The 18,782-nt window shown below is 46.0% G+C and overlaps 1 protein-coding gene across 2 annotated transcripts in view; it reads left to right on the top strand.

Moving 5' to 3' along the window:
- The window catches only part of Nurf-38 (Inorganic pyrophosphatase Nurf-38), a 64,577-nt gene that overhangs the window by 12,559 nt on the left and 33,236 nt on the right, over positions 1–18,782 (top strand). For both annotated transcript variants that reach the window (XM_084588240.1, XM_084588238.1), the window contains exons 5-6: positions 684–770; positions 1,303–1,429. In XM_084588240.1, the coding sequence (XP_084444366.1) occupies positions 684–770; positions 1,303–1,429 (214 nt within the window). The remainder of the gene's footprint in view (positions 1–683; positions 771–1,302; positions 1,430–18,782) is intronic.

Genomic DNA, 18,782 nt, shown 5'->3' with positions numbered 1-18,782 from the left:
TAGTATGGCTAGTGTGTTTTGGTTTGAGAAGTTTTTTGATGTATTTTTGTCCAGCACTTGCATCACTTAGTGCAGTTAGCTACATATTGATGTCCACACAAACACTGCAAGAAGTTGGTTACCCAAGAAAACATATTCTCCTTTTTCTTTCACTTTTGTGTAATATTTTGGCTTATCATATTGTTGTTCACAATAAAAATAACATATTTGCGCACCTCAGAACAGTCGTCCATCACCTGACTGGGTGTTCCATTTTTCATTTCTTTGCCACTAACATGCAGCTGAAAGTGCCAATATCTGATTCAGCCTTTCTTCTGCGAGCTGCTTTCACTGAGTTCCTGAGTATTCTACTTTGGTTTAACCTTGCATATGTATTTAAAGAGTGCATTAAGGAAGAGGATGGGGTGTGTTTGGTTGCCAGTGTGAATGATTCAGAATAATTTAAACAATTCATCTTAATATAGCTAATTAGCTGTAGCTTAGTTGATTGTAATTGCACTCAGTAGAGTGGATACCATGGCATAAAAATCTTTTCTTGATTGAGTATTGGTGGCTTACAGTGGAATAATGTGCATCGGCCTAGCACTACTCTGTAGATGAAAAATATGGCACACAGTAACACTTGTGCTTCTCTTTTTTTTTTTCCCCCTGTTTGTTTATGCTGTGGTATTTGTTCATTGTAGACATGGGAAGACCCGAACCACACTGACAGCAAGACCAACTGCAAGGGAGACAATGATCCCATTGATGTCTGTGAGATTGGTTATCGGGTGAGCTCGTGACTCTTTGTCTTGTGTACACTGATCATTACCACGATGAGCTGGGCCACCTTGCAGCAGCCATGACATACATGTGGCATTTTTCAGTATGCTCGGCACAGGATTCAACATAGTATGCGCTGCTTACCTAACAGTGCCATCATTGCATTGTGCTTCTGGCACCCCTACTCATTTTATTCTCATTTTTGACTAAGTGCAACTCTTATACAGCACTCGGCTAGCTATGCCTTTTATGCCAGAGGATTGACCTTTTAAAAATGAATTTTTGAAAACTGGTTATAACATAATGTTTTTCCCAACTCAAGAATGCTATGTATCTTATTTTGCCTTAGTAGAAGCAGTGATCCACATTGGTAACAAAATGCATTTTGACACATGCAGCATCATTTAACTTCCCACCAGTTTATTATGCCTATTTTCCCAAATGGTTTATTTGAAAAGGCTGCCAGAACTGTGGATAGCATACAAGGTTTAGAGCTCTTGGCTTCTGACGTGCAGTTTTATTGCTTTTGACGGACACTAGGTGGCCAAGCGAGGTGATGTCATCCAAGTAAAGATCCTTGGTGTCATGGCACTCGTAGATGAAGGGGAAACTGACTGGAAGCTCCTTGCTATTGATGTCAATGATCCTCTGGCCAACGAACTTAATGGTGAGCCAAGGTTTAGTTCCTCAAGCTCTCCCTCATTTCTCTGCAGTACCATTCCTATTCCATTCCATTGCATGGTTCCTGTGCTTTTTTTTTTTTTTTTTTTACCATTTGTGGTTAATGTGCTGCTTCCTGGTATGGTCAGACACATCACAAAGAAACCGTAATTATTTGCAGTCCTTGGAAAAGTGTGCAATACATGCCAATGCAAAAGTTCCAAAAATAGAAAATTGTTTGCCATACTTAGACCTATGTTATACTGGAGCTATTCAGCTAAGCTATTCAAATTATAAGTTATCTCTAGAAATCACGCTTCAGTATGTTAGTATATGTCACTATATGTATATGTCAAGTTTTAGGTTCGATACAAAAAGGAATACAGTTAAATCTCATTACAAGAGACACTGTTACAAGAGACACTCGGTTATAAGCGACACATGAAGATGGTTTGGTTGGTTTTCCTATGTCTGCCATGTTAACAGCATTGCATACAAGAGACATGGTTACAAGAGACACTTGGTTACTAAGGATCACTTCTGCAGGTCCTTGGAGTAAATTCTTTACTATTTAGAAGAGACACAACCCAGGTGTGCTCATGCAATGCAGCTGAAGCGTACCAACTAATAAGTGATGCACTTCAGATTCCCTTAGCTAAATTCTGTTCCATATCAGCATCCTCTTTGTTGTATATCTCAGGAACTGAGAAAGAGTGCTTTGCTATGATTGGGAAGTCAAAAAGACCCTGTTGTTTCAGCCACTGGCATCGCATTACTGTCACCTTTGAAGCAAATCGGAATGCATGAATGACATCCAGCATATCTAACTTCTCGTTAAAATTTGATCACAAGATGAAAGCTCAAAATCCTGATGCCTTTATCTTTGTGGACAATGCTTCTTGCAGCACCAAAGTTCTCGGGCTCAAAGCCACCAAAGTTATATTTTCCCTCCAAACTCCACACCCTATTTTCAACCAATAGACAAAGGAATTATGCACTTTGTCAAGTTGCTGTACAAAACAAGGTTAGTAGAACGCCTGTTGCTCGACGGGCAGCAAGACTACAATAGTAATTGATGCGAAGTTTGCTGTTTAGGTGATTTCAGGTGTCTGGAATGACCTGAGAAGTGTAGCTGTGAAAAACAGTTTCATACAAGCAGGCTTTAAATGTGATGACATGATGTAAGAGGGCCCATATATGGATACTGTGGAAAGCTTCCTTGAAGGTGAAGCTTGGGCGAGCATCCAAGAGACTGCTGAGGTACCAGAATCTATTGAGGAATTCGTATCTGCAGATGCGGATCTTGTGTACTTCCGAAGAGCTTACAGACTGTGCAATTCTCGTGCAAGTAAATGGCACATGTGCCATAGAGGATGACTATGAGGACATTTCAGAGGAACAGTGTCAACATGTGAGGGTGACGAGCATTTAAGAGTGCTTCAAAGGTATTAGAGCAACAGGAAGCTTGAACTCCGCACCACGCAATGGAAGGTGTGCCTTTCCCAAAGACGATCTCATCATCCTCGGCCGTTTGCCGCGTGATGTTTTCAAGCCAGGCGCGGAAGGAAAGAGAGAGAACAGTTTGGCAATGGCTGGTCTAGAGCTGCGCCGTGTCCTTTCCCCAAAGGCACGCACATCTGCGGTGACCGTTTGCCACGCACCAGCATGTGACGTTTGCAAGCCATGTGCGTGCAGAAACGAGAGGGAACTGGTTTGGCAACGGCCGGTACGGAGCAGACACAGTTGAGCCGTAGCGTTGTGGTGTTCGGGAGAGGAGAAACAACGATCGCGACGCGCGACGCCGCAGACTGCTCACGATTCGTACAGCGCGACTAGCAGTCTCGAAACTTGCAATGTGCGGTCCATGCGTGCCTATCGTTGTGTGCGTCACCGACTACTACTCACAGCCACGCGCCGCTGCAAACCTTTTGTGGCGCGGAAAACGATCGCAATGCCAGCATTGTGCGATCCACCTGCCTCCGCCTACTTCTCGCAGCGCGTACAGCATGACTGGAGATGGTGACATGCAGGCCGCACGACGCCGCAAACTGATCTCAATCACAGAGCCAACGATGTCCGGTCCGTGCCCACCCGCCGCATACGCCGCCACCAGCTACGACGGTTGCAACGTCTGCGGTTTGTCGGCCATGCGCCACTGAAAGCTTTTCGCGGCGTGAGCCCGACAGAAAATCGCACTGTCGGCGAGGTGGGGACCACACGTCATCGCAAAGTGCTTGTGATGCGTACATACAGCACGGCGGGCGATCGCAGAGTCAACGATGTGCGGGCAATGCGTAGTGCTTAAGGTTTCGGCCGCAGTTCACGTGTTCGTATCATTCGTTGTGGCGCGGGAGTGTTCGGATCATCCGAAATTTTGCATATTGTACACAGTGCATTCTGGCAGGGGAATTTCGCGAATTCGTATCACCCCGAAATTTTTATCAACCGGATTCGTATCACAGATTTTACTGCATATCAACAGTTCACCGCCCTCAAAAAAAATGTGGGAACAGGTCAGGAAATTCACTGGAGATTATACCGCATTCACAGTTGCAATAGTAACCGCACCCGGTACACAAACATCACTAGAAGGACAGCAAATATTTTGGGTGAGCATTTTTCAGAAGTATCAGGTTCATCTAACTACATGTGCATATTCCAAAAACAAAGTACAGTGAAAGCTCGTTAATTCACAACTCGTTAATTCGAAATTTTGGATAATTCGAAATAGTCATCGTGGTCCGGTCCGCAGTGCATAGAAGTCTATGCGCGTAACAGCTCGTTAATTCACTCAAAAATTGGCGCCGCCACCCATAATTCGAACTGCGCGCCGCCAAGCGGCGCTGTTAAAAACCATCGTTGGAAGCTTTCACGGCAGAACCATAGATGGCACAACCATCGGGGCGCCGCTAGGGTGCTGGAACAAGTACTAAACAGTCTTTCCTGCCGCGACTCCTTCGAGGAACGACGTTTTAGTGTTATCGACCACGGTTTCGTGTTGCATTTCGTGAGCCCTCGTTTTGCACGCCGCTTGTTGTGAGCTTGTGTCCGCGAGATGTGTTCGCGTGGGAAATACTGTGCCAAGACGGTGAAGGAGAAAGTGGCTATTTTACGCGAGGTGGATGAACGGAAGGCCAGCAAAGTGGAAATCGCGAAAAAGCACGGGATTCCACCAAGCACGTTGTCGACGTACGTCCGAAATAGGAAGGCCATCGAGGATGCCTATGAAGCCGAAGATTTCGCCAGCAACAGAAAAAGGCTTCGGTTAGCCAAGTATCCGGAAATTGAGACCGCTGTGATCACGTGGGTGAAAGAAATGAGAAGCGCTGACATTCCACTGAGCGGCCCAATTATCATGGCGAAGGCGGCCGATTTCGCCCTGCGCTTGAATGTGGAAGATTTTGTCGCCTCCGAAGGATGGTTTCACCGCTTTAGAGACAGACATAATCTTGTCTTCCGGGTGTTGTCTGGAGAAGCCAAAGAAGTGGATGCAGAAACTTGTGCCACGTGGCGAAGCGGTGCTCTGCAGCAGTACTTAGAAAGCTACTCGGCACATGATATATTCAATGCTGATGAGACGGCTTTGTTTTATAAGCTCCAGCCCGACAGAACAGTAACATTTAAAGGGGACAGCTGCGCTGGCGGCAAGCGAAGCAAAGAGTGGATTACTGTTCTGGTCGCCGCTAATATGACCGGGACGGAGAAGGTCCCTCTTTTTGTTGTCGGCAAGGCACATAAGCCTAGATGTTTCAAGAGCATTAGGACACTGCCGACGGAATACTCCGCCAGCAGCAAGGCGTGGATGACGGGCGAATTGTTTAAAAAATGGCTCTTGAAATTCGATCGGAGGATGGAGCTAGGGAAGCGTCAAGTTCTCCTCATTGTGGATAACTGCTCGGCACACAAAGTCGACGCCGAGCTGAAAGCCACAAGGCTCGTCTTTTTGCCCGCCAACACGACTGCGGCCTTGCAGCCGATGGATCAGGGGGTGATCAGAAACATCAAATGTTTCTATAGGCGCCACATGATCGAGCGCATGACTTTGTGCACTGGAAACCAGAAGACCAGCACCATCACATTGCTCACAGCAATGCACATGTTGGTGCGTGCATGGGAGCAGGTCACGCCGTCCACAATTGCAAACTGCTTCCACCACTGTGGCTTTGCTGCCGGAAGTATGAAAGAAAGTGGCGACGATGGGAGTCCGGAGCCTCTGCCTGCGGCTGTGCGTGCTGTGCTGCAGGACGTCAGTTTTGATGATTACGTTGGAGTAGACAGCGATGCAGCAGTGTGCGGTGCCCTAAGTGATGAGGACATTGTCGCTGAAATTGTTGGTGAGCAGTCTGTCCCAGAAGAGGCAGAAGACGAGGATGACGACGAGGAGCAAGAGCCCGTGCGTCCATCCGCGGCAGAAGTTATGGGAGCGCTGAGTGTCGCACGCCTTTTCTTCAGCTTTGAAGAGGGGGAAGAAGACTCCCTGCGTCGCATTCGCATGCTAGAAGACCGAGTGAGTACGGTAGCCCTCAGAGAGAAGAAGCAGAAGATGATAACAGACTTTTTTGCTAAATAAATGTATTTCGTGCCCTCCGGGCATTAAACGCCTTCATTTTTGCTCACTTTCATTAGTTCGAATTTTGGTTAATTCGAACTGGCCTGGCGGCCCCGTGGAATTTGAATTAACGAGCTTTTACTGTAATAGCAGAAAAACAAACTTCCCTCCAGAGGAGGTTTGCATGAGGACTACAACCAACTTTTTACAATACAGGAATTAGTTTTATTATCAGGGAAAAAATGCAGCGCTAGGACCTGACAACATGCACTATGCAGTGCTGGCCAATCTCTCTCTCAAGTAGCCATAGAAGCACTCTTGGTATTTTTAAACAAAATACGGACAACTGGTAAAATGCCAGATGCATGGAAAACAGCCGTAATAGTACCCTTCCTGAAACCTGGAAAACCATTGGAGTCCAAAGAGGTACAGGCCAGTAGCGCTCACCAGTTGCATTGCAAAACCATTCAAAAGCATTGTAAACATCAGGATCATCTTTGTTTTAGAAACGTGGCAACTTCTGGATAGACATCAGTGTGGCTTTAAGAAAGCATGCTCAATCACGATCACCTCATCTGCCTCGAAAATACATTCTGGGAAACGTTCATCCACAAGCAGCACTGCAATGGGTCTTCTTCGACCTGGAGAAGGCCTACGATGCCACGTGGAGGTTCGGTATCCTCCGCGACCTAGGAGACGGGTATCCGCGGGAGGATGTTGAACTGCTTGAGCGTCTTCCTGGCTGGCCGCACATTCGAAGTCCGTCTAGGCGCAACTTTTTCTACGCATTCACCCAAGGGAATGGGATACCACAGGGGTGCATTCTGAGCACAACACTCCTTATAGTAAAAATTAAATCTCTAGCGAAAGTAATCCCCAAGTCCATAATGTATTCCATTTGTGTTGATGACCTGCAAATAGTATGCACCTCCGCCAGTATAGCTGCCTGTAAGAGACAAATACAAATGACATTAAAAAAAACTCTCTGCATGGGCAAACAAAAATGGATTTGTTTTCCCCACAAAAAACTGTAGCTGTCGGGTTCTCATTAAGACGAGATTTACGGATAGATCCCACACTACACTTGAACCAAACCACACTACCAGTGAAACAAGTGCACAAATTTTTATGCATCACGTTTGACGAAAAGTTGATATTTTTGCCCCATATAAACGGTCTCAAAAAGAATGCTGCCCATGCCCTTAACACTCTGAAAGTGCTCTCATTCGAACGGTGGGGTCCAATTGAGCGTTCCAGTTGCAAGTCTATCACTCTGTGGTGTGTTCCAAGTTAGACTATGGATGCATGATATTTATTTATTTATTTATTTATTTACAGTTGAATCCCGCTATAACGAAATTCACGGTGCACGAAAAAAAATTCGTTCTCGTGGAACTTCGTTATCGCAAAAATTTGACGTGAAACGCAGAAAGAATTGCCCAAGCAGCAGCAAAGGCGTTTAATGCCAAAAATCTGTAAGCTTGGTTTGCTTACGCTTCACGGCGAGCAACGCCGTCACGCGATTTTCGCACTCGGTCAGCAAACCCATTGCAACATCGTCGTCTCGGACAGCAACGAAATTCCTGATGACATCAAAAGCGTCCATCACCTGTACGGCGGTTGCCGCAGCCGGCGCTTCCTGTACGTCGTCGTCTTCTTCATCGGAAGAGTCCTTATCATTCCGGGCAGCTTTTATGATCTGCTCATCACTCACATCTTCGTGAACAACACAAGCGTCAGCGCCGATGTATTCGTCGAGCTCGAGATTAGGCGGCACGGTTCCTATTTCTCCCAGCGTTTTCCAGGCGGCCGCGATCCCCGGAGCCGGTGACGCCTCTTCGTCGTCGTCTGTAACGCCTGGTGTTAGGCCAGCAGAGTGTACGGGTCGACCTTCGGCAAATCCGGCGTGCCTGAAACAGTTCACAATTACTGAGCGCCCCAGTGTGCTCCAGGCAGCAGACATAATCTGCAGTGCCACGTACAAGTCCACCTTCGTGTCTCGGCCGGTTTCAGTGTTAAAAAGCAGCCGCTGAATTAACCTCCCGCGGTAAGCGCGCTTCAGGCTAAGAATCGCGCCCTGATCGAGAGGCTGTAAGACAGACGTGCAATTGGGAGGGAAAAACCTCAGCTCCGTGTTAGTGAGCTTGACTTCGTCGGAGTGATGCGCTGAACAATTGTCCAAAAGCAAGCAAACTTTACGGCCCTGCCGCTTCATGTCGCGGTCGAATGCCATCATCCACTCGGTGAAAATAGCGCGGGTCATCCATGACTTGTTGTTCGCCTTGTACTGCACAGGTAGGCTACGAGTTCCCTTAAAACAGCGCGGCTTGGCACTTTTGCCTATGTCTAACGGCGGACGCTTGTCCGAGCCATCCATGTTTGTGCAAAGCAGCACTGTGATGCGTTTTTTGCTGTGTTTGCCGCCGTGACAGCGCTGCCCCTTGAAGTCGAGCGTCCTAGCCGGCAACATCTCGTAGAATAGCCCGGTCTCGTCGGCGTTGTAAATGTCTGCAGGCGCGAAGTTGCTTAAAATTCCGGCCATGTTACTCGCCTTCCAAGCAGCTGCTCCGTCCACGTCTGCTGACATTGACTCGCCGCACAACACTTTTCCAACGATGTTATGGCGGGCCTTGAAACGGTTTAGCCAGCCAATGCTGGCTTTAAAATCATCAATGCCAAGTAGGCATGCATAGTTCAAGGCTTTCTGCTGGACGATGCTTCCGGACAGGGGGACGTTGCTGGCTCGTGCTTCCACAAACCACGCATGCACTGCTTTGTCCAACTCTTCATGGAGGGGCTGCGTCACCTTTTTGTGCTTCGAGGATGTGCCTGAAGCAAGTGCCATTCTCACGCTGTCCTTATTGCCTAGAATCGTTGACAGCGAACTTGCAGGAATTCCGAAGTCTTCAGCAATTGCCGCTTTCTTCCTTCCGCTTTCTGCTTGGGCGATTATTTGAGCTTTTTGCTCAAGGGAAAGAGTTTTGCGTTTTTTCACTTGCGTTGCCATCGTGTCCTGCGGATGAAAACTCGTCGTTGTCGAAGAGAAAGGCAGCGAGTGAACAACGCGACCACGACACAAAGCCAAAATGGCGGAACCGCAATCACGTGATTTCATGCTTAATGTGGCTTTGGATTTGACTTGGACTTCTCGCCAATAAAACTAGTTTCGGTTTCGATTTTGAACGCGAAAATTTCGTTGAAGCGGAAACGCTCTGCAAAAATGGTTCGTTGTGCAGAGAAATTTAGGCAATTAATTCTTATAGGATACTCGCGGGGAATAAAAAATTATTCGTTGTCGCGGAAATTTCGTTGTGGCGGTATTCGTTGTGGCGGAATTCAACTGTATTTATTCATAATACCTTACAGGGCCCAGAAGGGCATTCAGTAAGGGGGCAAATAACAGCAAAATGTGCAAAAGAAACTAATTAATACAGCACGAGATACAAAAGATTAAGTAAAAAGAAACTATTTTACAAGGCAAAACCAAAGGCGAAAATATACATAAGATAAAAGGTACTTTGTAGCATGAATGCCGGACATACGGCAGATACCATTCGTAAAAAGAAAAATGCAGAAACACTAGTCACTGTAAAAGTCGCAACGCACATACGGTTCAGCAAGACCACCCTGCTTTGAACGACTGGACCCTGTTCATAACCTTGGTGTGCGCCTATCATCTGGAGCATACAGAACATCCCTTGTAGCTAGTCTTCATGCAGAATTAAATGAGCCACCTCTAGAGGATTGCAGAACTGCACTGATGAGCACATACATCTTAAAGATCCGTTCTCTCTCAAAACATCTCTGCTACTCCATTATCACCAAATGCCCATCTAAAACTTTATTCCTGAACAAACCACATTCTATAAGGCTGTTGATATTGCTTTCGAAGACAAATGCAAGGAATTAGCAGTACTGAATACTCTACCTATCACTGCATCAAGAAATGACCCTTTGCCACCATGGTTCAACCTCTGTGCTGTACGTGACTTCTCACTAGCACATTTACACAAAAAACAAACACCACATGAGCTTATACTTGCACGAGTTTTCACACTCCAGGAAAAATATGCCTACACTGAATTTTACACATATGCCTCGAAAACAGAAACGCAAGTAGGAATTGCTGTAATTCAAGACAAAAGTAAAAAAAGGTACACTTGCCGCAATGCGCCTCAATTTTCACGGCTGAGTGTTACGCTGTGTGTGTTGCTGTAAAGCAGATAGTCAAAGAGAAAATAAACAGCGTCATCTACACTGATTCTTTGAGCATGCTCACAGCACAACCAAAATATGGAAATATCATTCATTATGTCACGTAGTGGTGACGAGGTCAACGACACAAATGAAGGGTCGATGATTGCACTAAAGAAACTTTATTTGGGCTGACTTGTGCCCGCAAAAGAACTAAGCAACTCGGCGGCGGCGATAGAAACAAGCGTGCTCGTCGATCGTCGAACAAAGAATGCTCGTCACACTCATCAACGCTCAATTTAAAGGCTGCACAGAACAATCTAGATAGCGTCGCAAACGGCTACCAGCACGGGCTGGAACATTGTGGAAAGACACCCGAGTGGCCGGAACCTTCGAGACAGATCTCTGTGCATCTTGCGCTACAACAAAACTGATAAAGGTGTGACTCGCGACATCGAGCATTAACAAACAAAGATTACGGAACTGATACGCGGTCCAGAATCGGAGTGATAAGCCTGTATGCAGGCGGCTGTTAAAAAACAACAAATACTGTTTTGAAGGTTTCGCGGCATTACTCCCCCCTTAAAAAAACATCGCCTTAAAACGACTAGACCCGATACACAACCTTGGATTACGGTTAGCAGTTGGCACGTACAGAACATCCCCAATATCCAGCCTCTATGTAGAAACAGATGAACCTGCATTAAGGGGGGACATGGGTCTTGAGCAAAACTTTCTTAATATTTGTCCTGTCAGTATGAAATTTGCAGGGTTTATGTAAATTCTTGTGCTGGTTTCAAATATGTTGTTATTTTTCTTCTACATAAATTTGCTGAGTAGTTACAGCAACTTTGCTGTTCCAGACTTGCGGGAAGCTTGTAAAAATATCTACTGAAGGGAAATTGCTAAAATGCACATGGATCTGTTCCTGAATGTCTAAGGAACACAATAAAACAAGTTTTGTGCTCCTGCCTTACTACAAGCCAAAGTTATGGAAGTTTTAAGTTTCAGCTTCACAAGTGCAACCACCCCCTTTCTACATCTTCTTATGTTTAAAAATTTTTCATGCAGTTGAGACCTTGTATAATAGCTTTATTGTGTTCCTTTAACACTCATGAGCCAGTAAAGAAAAAATCATTATAATCTAACGAGTAGGAGAGCCACAATGCCACCCGCAAAATAGAAGGGTAGGCAAAATTTTCATTTTGAGAAAAATGGAAAAAACGAATTGCAATGTCAAACACTAATTTAATCAAACAAAAACTGTAGAAACACAGGCCACTGTGGCCTAGAAGGCTCCTGGACAGTAATCTGCATTGGGTTTGCCCTTCTGCTTTCGTTTTGCTGCAGTCTGAAAAGCTGCAGAGGAAGCACGCTTCCTCTCTGCTCTCAGACATTCACTGGTGCAATGCACACGTTTACAATTTAAAATGGCTATAAACCTCCAGGAATGTACTCTCTTTGCTTTCCAACGTCCAAGTGTCACCTCTTTCATTTTGATTTGCAGTTGCAGCACATTCAGTTGTCACTTTTTCGTTTTTTTTTTTCTTTTTTTTTTTACGTACGTCGTTTTGCTACGTCCTCGCATCAAGACCGCGGTGAGGAACGTTTATTGCAGAAAAGAAATGTAATTTGGAGCTGTTTGCTGTTTCCCAGTGCTCTGCATTGCACTGGAAGCAAGTGAATTCCCTAAGGACTATGAACGAGGTCCGATCGGCGCAAACGCGCGGCGAGCTCTACGAAGACGACGTGTCCCGCAGTTTACGCATTGGAGAATAAGCTTGACGGCGATTCCTTATCCCTGTTCACTTTTTTAAATGCCAATATCGCCGCCGTATGTTTTACGCTTCGCCAATCTCGGCAAACTGTTTAGATCTGACGATCGTGAACTCCGCATCGCCAAGCGGACTGTCCGCCGCGCTGCCGTCATCGTTACGAACACAATCCGTCTACCGCTTCGTTGCTGGAGTTGGCGCGAGTTCAAGCTTTTCCTGTTTTGAGCTTATCTTTCTGCTCATCTGCGGCCTGCGTTATCACTGTCGCGGCGGGTGCGACCGCTGGCAATAGCAGTCTCCCGTGCTGGGGAACATGCTAGGCCTACTTCAGGCTCGTACACACGATCGTTCTGCACACGACTTTCGTCGGCCTGAGCGCGCACAGCCGGGGCAGGGCATCACTTGAGATGATTATTCAACTATTTTTTTTCACTTTTTTCACAAATTCTTGCCATGAACGCACCTCGCGGTTCGGAACCAAGCGCGGCCGGCGTCACGTCTCCGCCGTCTCCCCGCGGTTCGGGCGCGCCAAGCAGACGCCGTCAGCCAGCTCCACCAATGCGGGGACGCCTTATCGTCACGTGCACCCCGGAAGCCAATGGGATTGCAAATGCCACGTTTTCTTTTTTGCTATTTTTTATGCGACCAATGGGCGAATGGAAACAGCAGAGGCGGCAATTTGAAGACGAAAGGCGGCTCTTTCGAATGAGACCAAGATGGCTATGGTGCCGCGCACAAAATGGGAGCTACGCCTCGCGGAAAATGGTTGTTTCGGGGGTCGTTTTCGGCCCAAATTTGGGCGACATCGATTATATAAATTGGCATTGTGACTAAAATACCGACCCTAGAGATGAAAAACTTAGCAGATAGGTAGATAAAGAGCTACTGATTTCGCAAATCACATTTTCTAAAAAGTGATTTTTTCGCGATTTTTTGGTCCGCAAGACCCGTGTCCCCCCTTAATGTTCCAAAACAAAGAAACTTAAACATAAACACTGCAAAGTTTAAACACCACAGATTTTTTTAATGCGCGTAATATGGCTTCAGTCGTACAACATGTATAATTTCTGGGCGTGCGCGTCGCCGTTGTGATGCTGACGTTCTGTCGGGAATGACTTCATAGTCCAGTGGTCCGATGCGGCAAAGGATTTTGTATGGCCCAAAGTATCGATGCAACAACTTTTCACTTAATCCGCGACGGCGAATTGGTGTCCAAACCCACACTTGGTCTCCTGGATTGTGCTCTGCGTGGCATCGTCGTAAATTGTATCGTCGGCTGTCTGTGCGCTGTTGGTCTTTAATACACAGCCGTGCGAGTCGTCGGGCTTCCTCTGCACGCTGCAGGTAGGCGGCGACGTCAAGGTTGTCTTCGCTGGTTACGTGCGGCAGCATTGCGTCGAGCGTCGTCGTGGGCTCCCTGCCGTACACAGGCTTAAACGGGGTCGCTCTGGTTGTCTCCTGGACTGCCATGTTATACGCGAAGATCACGTACGGCAAGATGGCGTCCCAGGTCTTGTGTTCAGCGTCGACGTACATAGCGATCATGTCCGCGATCGTTTTGTTCAGGCGCTCCGTAAGGCCATTGGTCTGGGGATGGTACGCAGTTGTTCGTCGGTGGCTTGTGTGACTGTATTCCAGGATGGCTTGCGTCAACTCTGCAGTAAACGCCGTTCCCCTGTCCGTGATGAGCACTTCTGGGGCGCCGTGTCGCAAGAGAATTTGTTCGACAAAAAATTTAGCAACTTCTGCCGCGGTACCATTTGGTAGTGCTCTTGCTTCAGCGTAACGGATAAGGTAGTCAGTGGCCACGATGATCCACTTGTTACCCATAGACTAAGATGGAAAGGGGCCGAGGAGATCCATCCCAATTTGTTGAAAGGGCAGGATTGGGGGCGGAATCGGGTTTAATAGTCCTGCTGGTCTGATCGGCGGCGTCTTGCGTCGTTGGCACTCACGACCATGTCTTCACGTAGTGGGCAACTTCGGCAGGCAGTCGTGGCCAGTAGTACTTCTTCTGGATTCGACGCAATGTGCGCGCAAATCCGAGGTGGCCTGCTGTGGGCTCATCGTGCAACGCCTGCAGAATTTCTTGCCGAAGGGTTTTAGGCACTACGAGAAGCTGCGCGGTCTTGTTGGGTGCGAAGTTCTTCACGAGGAGGCCATTGCTTAACGTGAAGGATGATAAATGTCGCCTGAACACACCAGGAGGGGAAGCGGTCTTTCCTTCCAAGTAATCGGCTAGCGCTTTCAGCTCAGGGTCTGATTGGTGTTGTTCTGCGAAACTGCTGGCGTTTACCAGTCCCAAAAAGGCGTCGTCGTCATCGTCCTTCGGGGGAGCATCGACGGGAGCGCGGGATAAGCAGTCTGCGTCGGAATGCTTCCGGCCCGACTTATAGACTACAGTCATGTCAAATTCTTGAAGTCGTAGGCTCCATCTGGCAAGGCGGCCGGAAGGATCTTTCAAATTAGCCAGCCAGAAGCAGGGGGGCTCACGGGGTGGACGAAAACAACCGGTGCTGTAGGCTGGGCCATTGTCAGCGTCGATGCCTTCCGAGATCGAATGAGGTCAGGCAGCAGACCGTGTTCGGGTTGTAGGCCTTGAAGTCGGCGGCTGGCTCGGTGACCTGTAGGCTGGTCTTCCAGGGCGACAGGAACACTGCTTGGGTCTTCGCTTGAAGGATCAAAGGCAGCACCTCCACCAGATGTCGTGTAGTGGTGACGAGGTCGACGACACAAATGAAGGGTCGATGATTGCACTAAAGAAACTCTTTATTTGGGCTGACTTGCGCCCGCAAAAGAACTAAGCAACTCGGCGGCGGCGATAGAAACAAACGTGCTCGTCGATCGTCGAACAAAGAATGCTCGTCAAACTCGTCAACGCTCAATTTAAAGGCTGCACAGAACAATCTAGATAACGTCGCAAACGGCTACCAGCACGGCTGGAACATTGTGGAAAGACACCCGAGTGGCCGGAACCTTCGAGACAGATCTCTGTGCATCTTGCGCTACAACAAAACTGATAAAGGTGTGACTCGCGACATTGAGCATTAACAAACAAAGATTACGGAACTGATATGCGGTCCAGAAACGGAGTGATAAGCCTGTATGCCGGCAGCTGTTAAAAAAACAACAAATACTGTTTTGAAGGTTTCGCAGCAATCATAACATTCGGTACTGCTGGGTCCATTGATGGCAATGAAACAGCTGATGCATGTACTGTGCAAGCTCGATTCCGTCAAAGAAAACAAGAGAGCGAGCCACACAGGGATTGTTTAAAGTTATCATTTAAAAAATTGACAGATAGATCGCAGGTTGCATGGAGAGAGCAAGTAAACAATAAATTGCATACCGTAAAGCCCTTTTTAGCGGAATGAAAGTCCAGTAGACAACAGGAACATTTTAAAGAAGTAATTTTATGTCTCTTACGGATCGGACACACTCGCCTCACTTACAATTTCTTACTGACAAGTGCTTGTTCACCATCGCCCTGCGAAAGGTGCGATGGTGAACTCACAGTTAACCACATCTTAATTGCCTGTACAGGAAGAACACATTTCATTACACCCCATGCTTCTTTTAGGTGAACAAGCACTTGTTGATTCTGCTCAGATTTTTAGGTTCCTCAAGGACACCAGCATTTTAAACTAACAAACAAGTTATACCGTTATCAACCTCTATCATCAGCTTTTAACCTTATGTTTGGTGCAGCATAACCTTGGTCGCTTTTGCACCATAAAACTCAATGTAGCTAACAAACAAATTTTGTATATTTTGTCCCAAGTAACTCTAATGCTACTACTAGTAGTACTGTGCACAGCATTAGGTAGCACCACATTGGTATCTCAGTACATTCATTCTTCATCACTGCTGTGATGAGTCGTCTGAGAATATGAAGGTTTTCTTTGTTCTTCAAGCTTCTGCACATGATCACTGCCTAGCAGCCTTGATGTCGATTCAATGCAATGTTAAGCAATGTTGCTTTGCTGAAGTGTAATAAGGGCACTTTGCGGGCCTGTAGAATATGTTGCTATGCTACTCACGAGACCATATCTGCCAATTTTGAAATGTTATAACCTTGTATTGATGCATGATAGCTTTAGTTGCGTATGCGCCAGTAAACCAAAAGCAACATAGCACAGTCAAATCTAAATGGAACTAATCACTTGGGACTGCAAAAAATATTGTTCATTATTTTGATTATCGTAATGAAAATTAAAAATTAAAAACCCACAGTTATTAGCCAGTGGTGAAACCTAGGTATGAAAATGGCATACCTTGGCAGTAGGCTTGTGTGCAGACAAGCGAAATCTCAAATGAAACTGGTGCACCAACTTCAAACTTTATTTATTCGAAGAAATCGGTTATTTTCTTCTGCCGCGTGGAGCATGTCACCTTGTTTATGCACAGTAAAAGATCGGCTTGATACGACCTCATCAAGTTTGAAAATCTTGTCCCAGTCTTTCAAAATGATCACTGCTGTCGATGGGGCAATGCTAAACTATCTGCAGAGGCCGATTTGCTTTTTCTCTACATCGATTTCTTGCAGTGAAAACTGCTTTCATATGTTCTTGGCACCATCCCTGGCTACAAACATCGTCGGAGATACCATATTTACTTGAATGTAACGTGACTGCGAATGTGACGCGAGGGGCGACTTTACATATTCCCAGTGGGAAAAAATAAAACCACGAATGTAACGCGAGATGAGTAGCTTGATAGACATTATGGCCCTTGCAGTCTCATCAAAAACTCACGGTCATCGTCGTTGTCGGAGGCCGATCCTTTTCACTCTAGTCTTCCTAGAGGAAGCCTTGGCGGTTATGCTCACATTTAAAAATTGCCCGCAGCTTCATATGCCACCCATTATGGTAGATTAGTTGTCTAGCCTTCGAGCTGCTGCTGAATTTATGATTTCTTCTGCTATCAGAATAGCTTTTCTTTTGAAGCGAGCGGCGTACTGTGCACGGGAAAATCCACTGTGAAAGATGCGGCAAGTGCGTTATACAGGTGATAGCGTAATCCTACGAGCAAAAAGTGCAACATTTTGATTTCGGATGGATTGGGATTTGGCTGATTCGTCTTCCCTGGTAACCGTGTTGCCAAAATAACATCATAAAACCGAGGAAACCGAAACCGAGTGGTGACTCATTCAATATGGCTGCACCCTGACATTGCTATGGGCCAACCGAATCGCAGTATTCGATTATAATGTGAGGGTAGACTTCGAGAGTCAAAAGTCGTGAAAATACTCTGATTACATTTAAGTAAATATGGTAATCCGCGACAAAAAAAATATACCTCTCCACATGCGTGAATGGCACGAATGACCAAATGACGAACAGCACACAACACACAGATCAAAAAGGCAGTCGGCTAGGTTTGCTGGCTACTGCATATTAAACCACAGCTTTGTGGGAGCACTAAGAGCTGGCACTTGATATGGTGATGATAGCTTCCACCCAGAGACCATACACACAGAAACTACAGTTTGTTTCACACGAGAGTCACAGCGCTGTTAATTTTAGCCAAATTTGTAATATTGATGTTCGTTGATTATAGAATACAAAATTAATTACATACATTATTCTGAAATATGCGTTATATTGCAATTCGTAATTCTGAATTATTTTTCACACTGAAAATATAAAAAATCTGTTGGTACTAATTCCTTGCAGGATAAAATATGGGCCGCTAGCAGACTGAATGCAATTGCTGTGGGTGCTGCCCTCGGCCATATGGTTACACCATTTATCGCTCTCTTTGGTTCTTGAAATTTCACTGAGATAGTGAGCAGCACGGATATGTGCACTTTCAAGGCTTAAACTATAGAATGATTTTATTATGCACTGCTGACAGGGTTAGCTTATGTGTCAACAAACAGCTGGGCTACTGCTACCCCCTGCTTTCTTTTTTCTGCTTGCCATAGGTGATGTTTGTTGTGAACATTTTGTCTCCACGCTTGGATCTGTGTAAATTGAGATGTGCATGCATTACATATGTATGTATCGATGGCTCAAGCCCTAGGTTTTGAAAAATTCTCCAGGTTGCTCAAGAATCAGCTGGTGTTCTTTGTACTATTGCATTCTTGGCCTTGTGAACTATGTAGGATGCTAGGTGTTGTGAATATAACCAGCTAGGATCACCCCAAAATGTTGTGCAAAATATCTCCACTCTTAGACATGCGAGTCATCCTACATGTGTCCATCACTCCTCGTATTATGTAAGCCATCAGTTGTAATTAACATAATATAACCGACGGAAAGCTGATGTACTGTAACTTGCTAGCTCTGCAAAACTTTAGAATTGAACCACACTGGAAATCATTATCATTAGATAGTGTGGTAAAAGTATGACAGACGTTATCAGTATATTATGTTTGAGGAGTAGGCAGCTGAGTGACCCCAGCTGTTCCATGTGTTTACTCAAGTAACGCATGGGGGCTATTTCTAACTTGCAAATTTCTTCACCTCTCGGCAAGACCTGCATGGCAGGATAACCTTGGAAAATTTTTCTCCAATGAGCACATCTCATACTGACAGAATGTCACATTTCTGCCAACTGGCCACCGGGACAGCTTTTTGTTTATGTTGGAATGGGTTAATTATTTTGTGTAATTAGTCCTTCATTATATAACAAAAGTTAGTAAAGGCATGAGCTCAGGACTCAGTGCAGGAGTTGTGATCAGTTGCTTAAAAGCAGTAGTCATCCATGTGCCCCAGTAGTTACCCCTGTACATTAAGTCCGCCAAAGGCAGGTGAGAATGGAGGGGATGGTGAGAATGTTAGTGGCATTTCTTGTGAACAGCATGAACTTCCGTCAGTAAAAATCTGTATACATATATA

This window comes from Amblyomma maculatum, chromosome 1, assembly GCF_055883805.1.
Source record: "Amblyomma maculatum isolate TAMU_Amacu chromosome 1, ASM5588380v1, whole genome shotgun sequence".
Lineage (NCBI taxonomy): Eukaryota > Metazoa > Arthropoda > Arachnida > Ixodida > Ixodidae > Amblyomma > Amblyomma maculatum.
Note: the sequence above shows the minus strand (reverse complement) of the source record. Positions and strands in the feature narration are given on the sequence as shown.